This window comes from Musa acuminata, chromosome BXJ2-8, assembly GCF_036884655.1.
Source record: "Musa acuminata AAA Group cultivar baxijiao chromosome BXJ2-8, Cavendish_Baxijiao_AAA, whole genome shotgun sequence".
NCBI classification, from domain to species: Eukaryota; Viridiplantae; Streptophyta; class Magnoliopsida; order Zingiberales; family Musaceae; genus Musa; species Musa acuminata.
In genome coordinates, this window is record NC_088345.1 from 49,521,636 (window position 1) to 49,527,803 (window position 6,168).

At 40.6% G+C, this 6,168-nt stretch overlaps 1 protein-coding gene across 1 annotated transcript; it reads left to right on the top strand.

Annotated features, from left to right (window-relative positions):
• The first annotated feature begins 339 nt into the window (after nt 1-339).
• On the top strand, nt 340-5,562 carry LOC135619974 (uncharacterized). Its single transcript, XM_065122505.1, has 7 exons — nt 340-756; nt 882-1,109; nt 2,266-2,339; nt 2,928-3,087; nt 3,316-3,435; nt 3,563-3,671; nt 5,136-5,562. The coding sequence occupies exons 1-7, from the start codon at nt 520-522 to the stop codon at nt 5,315-5,317; spliced, it is 1,110 nt and encodes a 369-aa protein (XP_064978577.1). The 5' UTR covers nt 340-519; the 3' UTR covers nt 5,318-5,562.
• Nucleotides 5,563-6,168: the final 606 nt, after the last annotated feature.

Consider the following 6,168-nt stretch of genomic DNA (forward strand, 5'->3'; position numbering starts at 1 on the left):
CATCTATCAAAATATTATGTTTATTTAAAAATACTATAGCTGATAAACTAGATTGATTCATCCTATAAATCGATCCATCAAATGTAATCAGTAAATTATACTAATAATTATCTGAATAACATTTAAAGGATTAATGAGGGGTCTAAAAAGATACAAAAAAAAAATGGGGCACATTCCTTCTTATTTTGTGATTTGGGGAAAATTCGTCCTATATCGGATTCGGATCGGAATACGGAAAACTATTTTGATTCGGATTCCCTTTCATCGGGCCGTTATTGGATCGGATTCTACTCTAAACTCGACCCAATGCACCTCCCGATGGTATGGACTTCAGAGCGTCTGCGTGGCGGAGAGCAGCCCACAACGCCGCCGCAAGCGAAGGGACTCATTCCAGCGCTGGTGGTCGACGCCGCCTGCCCCCACATGCACTCCTCTCTCCACGCCTCCCCGCTCCCCTCTCGCCCCCGTCGCCCACCGACCGGGCTGTAAGCAGTCGCCGAGCTCGGTGGCATTCGCGCCATGTGGCGGCTGGGCGGTCGCCGGATCCGCACGCCGCGTAGGCCGGCGGTGGGGCTCAGGCCCGCTTCCACGGCGGCTGCGGCCGCGGCGGTTTCTTCGTGCAGGGCCGTGGTCTTGCCGCGGTTCGGCGGGCCCGACGTCCTCGAGGTGCGTCCGGCCGTCAGCGTCCCCGATCTGAAGCCGCGCGATGTGCTCGTCCGTGCCCGCGCCGTCTCCATCAATCCCTTGGATTTGCGGGTGAGTTCTTGAATTACGAGTTTCCGTAACCAAATAATCAGTCGCCAGCCAAATGGTCGAATCGTATGTGATCAAATAGATCATTGGGTCATCTCGATGGAGCTTACTAAAACTTGTAATCGCAGATGCGATCCGGTTATGGCCGTTCTATTTTCGAGCCACTCTTGCCACTGATTCTTGGCCGTGATGTTAGCGGTGAAGTTGCAGCTGCTGGGGCCTCGGTTTCTTCACTTGTTGTTGGTCAAGAAGTTTTCGGTGCGCTGCATCCAACCGCTGTTAGAGGTACTTATGCAGATTATGTCGTTCTCTCGGAAGATGAGCTGACGCCAAAACCGCCTTCAGTAACACATGTGGTAAGTAAGCTTTCTGTAGATCATTAACAATTCAAACTTCTCGATGGTTTTCACCTTCCTCTATCTGTTTGGTCGAGATCAAGGCTCTTGTCATGGGTTATTCAATATCTTTCATCGACATTTTTCTTGTACTAGGACTCATGAGCTAGTATACCTTAGTTCTAAGTAGAACTGATACATTGGACGACTGTGAGCTACCATCTTAAGCAAAATGTTCACTGCCAACAACAATTAACGAGTGTACCCATGTATTATGTGTGTACTCTATCATCCTTGCTTTTATGTGTCTATTCTATGACAGTGCAAGATCTGATTTCAAAGTTCTTCCTAGCAGCATTGGCGGTTTGATTCTTGAGTCGCTAGAAAACACTCTGTTTTATTGAACAAATAGGGAAGAGGTGTGGAAGATTAGCATTGATCCTTTCTTCTAGTTATATTGTTTTAGATGCATAATTTTCTTGTACTTTTGTGAAATTTTAATTGTGAGTGTTGTACAAGGTATAAATTGTTTTTGTGATGCTTGAAGACTTCCCTCAGTGGAAGTGACTTTTGCTTCTTCACCCTTCTCTTAGGCATTTTGGTCAAATTGATTGATGTTCGTTTTTAAGGTTTTCCTTTTTGACTTAGGCTAGGACAGGTGAATTTGATTTTCTAGCTTTTCTGCTATTAAAATTTGTTTTTTTTGCTTTAACGTATTGATGATTCAGGTGTCAATAGCTGAAATTGCTATTTCAAGATTGCTACTGCAAGGAGGGAGAATCATGTGAACTTACCATAGGTTTCATTCAGTTATTTTGAAGTGTGTGACACTGACATATCTTCCCTTTTGCCAAGTTATTCCAAAAATGAACAGAAAAAGAGTTACTACTGTTAATTTGGAATTTAAGCAAAACCTATCTAGTTGCAAAATGGGCTATCCTTTATGCTCCATGTCAAATCTCACAACAGAAACTCATCATACATCTAAAATTAGAAAGAGTACCGCACAAATCAAACAATAATGACACTTGTTATGCTGCAGGTGAGTAAATTAAGTCATCTTGATGGGTTATCTTATCCATATTGAAAATTGCAACAATTTAAAGATGCTATATTTTATTACCGTGGGGAAATCTGTGGGCCACAATTCATCTAAGGAACCTTTGTGATTGTGCAGGAGGCAAGTGCTATCCCATTTGCTGCCTTGACAGCATGGCGTGCTTTAAAAAGTACGGCTCAAATAACTAATGGGTATGTCCAGTTTAATTGCTCGAAGCCTTCCCAAGGAAAATATAAATGTTAATTTGTTATGGAGCAATTGATGTCTATTTGTTATGTTATAGTGATTATTGATTTCCAGATATAGACTAACAATTTCTTTTGCTGACATTTTTTGCAGTAGTTGAATTTATTATTGTGTAGCCAAATAGTGTTTGGTTCTGTGCTAAAATTTGTGCTTTTGTTTCTTATTATACGTGTGCGCAATTGGCTGAGTAATCTAGAAAGTGTCAAGGGGAAATGGAAATTACAATATTTTCAAAAAGCAACATGTGATAGTGTAGGTATCGTAGGATTATTCCAATTTCCAAGCATCTTATTTGGTTGTTTCACGACACTTTTTACTCTTGTATTTCTTTAACTGAACTCAAAGCATCTGCTTTCCGCACATCAAGCTTTAAAGATGATACAACCTTGAAAATGTTGAAGGCTAAGATGCTTGGAACTTTAGATGGTGTACTATTCAAACTCAAAAGTTGCTAACTTGGCCACAGGATCTAACTGCTTCCTAGTTCAGTTCATTTTTCCTTGCTATTTATTACTCACTGTTTATTTCTGCAGTCAAAGATTGTTAGTACTAGGTGGGGGAGGAGCTGTTGGACTTGCTGCAATTCAGCTTGCTGTTGCTGCAGGGTGCAGTGTATCAGCTACATGTGGAAGCCAAAGTATTGAACGAGTTTTGGCAGTTGGTGCTGAACAAGCCATTGATTATACTGCTGAGGTAAATGTCACTCTTCATTTGTCTCTGTCATTGTCGATCACTATGTTCCAGTACAATAAGATAAGAATGAGTGTCTTATACCCTTGAGTAGTTTGATAGGATAAGATGCAGAACACATCCTCCATGTAAGTGAACATGAATGCTTGTTTACACTCATGTTCTAGTAGAAGTTGATATATTTGCTTGGTTTGTTTCTTACTGGAACATCATACTATAATGCATTTACAGGACATAGAGGTTGCAATTAAAGGACAATTTGATGCTGTTCTTGACACTATAGGCATACCTGAAACTGAGAGAACTGGCATCAATCTTCTGAAGAAAGGTGGACACTATATGACGCTACAGGTAAGTGGGATATTTTTTTTTTTAGATTAATAGCTTTTTGAGCCCCTATCCAACTTGCCTTTTTTTCTCTTGTTCCCATCTTTTTTTAATGTTGTCACTGACATTGAAGTTTATGTCAATATCATAGGGAGAAACAGCTTCTTTAGCTGATAACTACGGGTTAGTGATTGGTATTCCTGCTGCCACAGCTATTTTGCTAAAGAAGCAACTTCAGTATCGATATTCTCATGGAATAGGTACAAAGTTGTTCCTCTATTTTTCAATTGCTCACATTATTGATAACTAATCCAAAGGGTAATGATCGAGGTTTACTATCAAAGTAATTCTTGATGCTCGATTCTTGTTAGTGAGCTTGCTAAGAATTTTCTTTTTTGTGAATATTCTTTGTGGTTGACATTCATGACCAGAACCTGCTTGAGGTGGATTAGCTTGAGTGAATCTGGTATTAGGTCAGATTTGGTTCATGAACGATATAAATGGATCAGTTTCATGTTTGCTTCCTAGCCCCAGTCAGACCAAAATTATTTGGTAATTGATATGAAAATAAGTTGGTATTATTCAAATGGATTTGAAATATTAAAAGAAAAATAAAAGAACATAAGTACAGAATTTTAGAATTAGGATTTTTCATAGATTCTCTAGTTTCTCTTGCTTGGATATTTTAATCAAATTTGATCTCTCTTCATTATATGTTCTTAATTGGTAATATCTTTCTTCAGTCTTATACACCTCCAGTTGTCATACTGTTCCGTTAATATTAGGACGATCTCAATCTCCTTGTTGATGATTTTATCTTTTCCATAGTTATATTACATTATGATAGATAAAATAGTGTTAGTTTATTTGGTTTAGGTTGGTTGGGAATTGCAATTTTCTAACCTTACCTTAGATGCATAAGGTTCAAGTTGTGCATATTTATATTGATAAAGAGAACATGCCTGAATTGCTCCACCCCTGTGCTTTTGTTTTTGTGAAGTCGACTAAAGATGAAGAGTCTAACCTGCCAAAGTTTTCAACAATGAGAGTACAGTTAAGATAATTGGTTTTTCAGCTCATTGACTCTTTTAACACAATTGTTCTGTTGCAACTATACATCATGATTAAAATTCTGGCATTCTATTGTATACTACAATAGAATGCTGTTGGTACATTACAAGCACATTGTGTGATCGCTACATTGTACTTTTCCTGACAACGGTCCATCCCCTTCTTTGTTTTTAATCCTTTATTTTTCTCAACGGAAGGTGTGATTCTCACCCTTGTAAAATTGCCAAGAGTACCTAGAAATCACTATTAGACTTAAATAAGGAAACTCACTTGAAGGAATGTAGTTCTAACCGTTGAGCTACAGAAACTTGCCACCATGGCCGATTTGATTTAGTTTAAACCCTTTATGAACTTAGAGGATTCACCATCATTGATTTTTGTCTCCATGGCATCTCACGGTTAAGTTTCATGTTTAGAGGATTCACCTTCCATTATCACACAAGTTTTTGTAGAACTGCCATCGACATATTGTCAGATGCTGTTATTTACACTGCTTGCTCTATTGGGGTTTTTGTGGTCTTTCTCGTCAAGAATGAAGATGAAAGCTTTCGTCTAACATTACATGCCTTTTTCTTTTATTATGGTAATATTTCCAGAAATGTGATTTAATGTTGAAATCCCATGAAATCCTGATAGATGTGATGTTTAACCAGAATACTGGTGGACATACATGAGGGCTGATGCTGAGGGTTTAGACGAGATCCGCAGGTTATCAGGAGCTGGGAAGCTGAAGATACCGGTGGAGAAGACATTTTCCATTGCCGAAGTTAGAAAAGCTCATGAGATGAAGGATAAAAGAATTATACCTGGCAAGGTGGTTTTGGAAGTCAACTGAACCCCCCCCTCCATCTCTGCACCGAATAAATCCTCCAGTGCTTGTGCCTTTCTTTCTCTCCTTATTTTTTTCGAGTAGTAATAGGCGAAAAGAAATCGTAACATCTCTAAATATCGCAAGACGCATCCAACCATTATTTGTAAAACATAGAATGTTAATTCATTCTCAGCTTGGTGTTAGAAACTGTTCCGTTCTCAATGAAGCTAATTGGGAGCAGCAGTATGAGTGCCCCAGTGACACCAAAATTGTGTCTCTCTTTTGTTGCACTTGGAGTGTAGGTAAAGAGACGAATCTCCACTCGTATCAATTATGGACGGCGGAGTCATAAATCATGTCTTAGAACAAGATATCAATGTGAAACTGTCTTCATCCGCCAACAGAGAGCTTAGAGCATCGACGACAAGCCTTCAATGGTGTCGATCGAGACGATGCTGATCGATTGAGTGTACGAATCTCGTGCAACGAAGGCCAAGATCATGACACTCATATAGCAGGCACGAATCTCAATGCGACTATTCGGCCCTCGACCTCCACCGGCGTCTCCGCCTCCACGGCGGCAGCCCCGACACCGCGGGTTTCCCCCCAACCCATCCCCCAGCAGCAGGCGCGGATGACGTCATACGAAGGTTCTGATGGCGTTAGATTCGAGTCATGGACGACGTAGGTTCCCCGGTGTGCTCGTGGGGCTTGTGATGTCCGACGTTATGTGATTCTGGTCTGCTGATCACGTGGCGTATTGGACCGTGGCTCACCTGTCCGTGCTCAGCCAGGATCTACAGTCTTTCTCGACAAAGAAGAACCCACGTCCACCCATGATTCCGCGTGGCCCCATAGCTTGAGTGGTCTGCGAG

Coding starts and splice junctions, on each gene's coding strand:
- LOC135619974 (XM_065122505.1), top strand. CDS start 520: ATGTGGCGGCTGGGCGGTCGCCGGATCCGCACGCCGCGTAGGCCGGCG. Junction 757..881: donor TCAATCCCTTGGATTTGCGG/GTGAGTTCTTGA, acceptor TTGTAATCGCAG/ATGCGATCCGGTTATGGCCG. Junction 2,340..2,927: donor ACGGCTCAAATAACTAATGG/GTATGTCCAGTT, acceptor TTATTTCTGCAG/TCAAAGATTGTTAGTACTAG.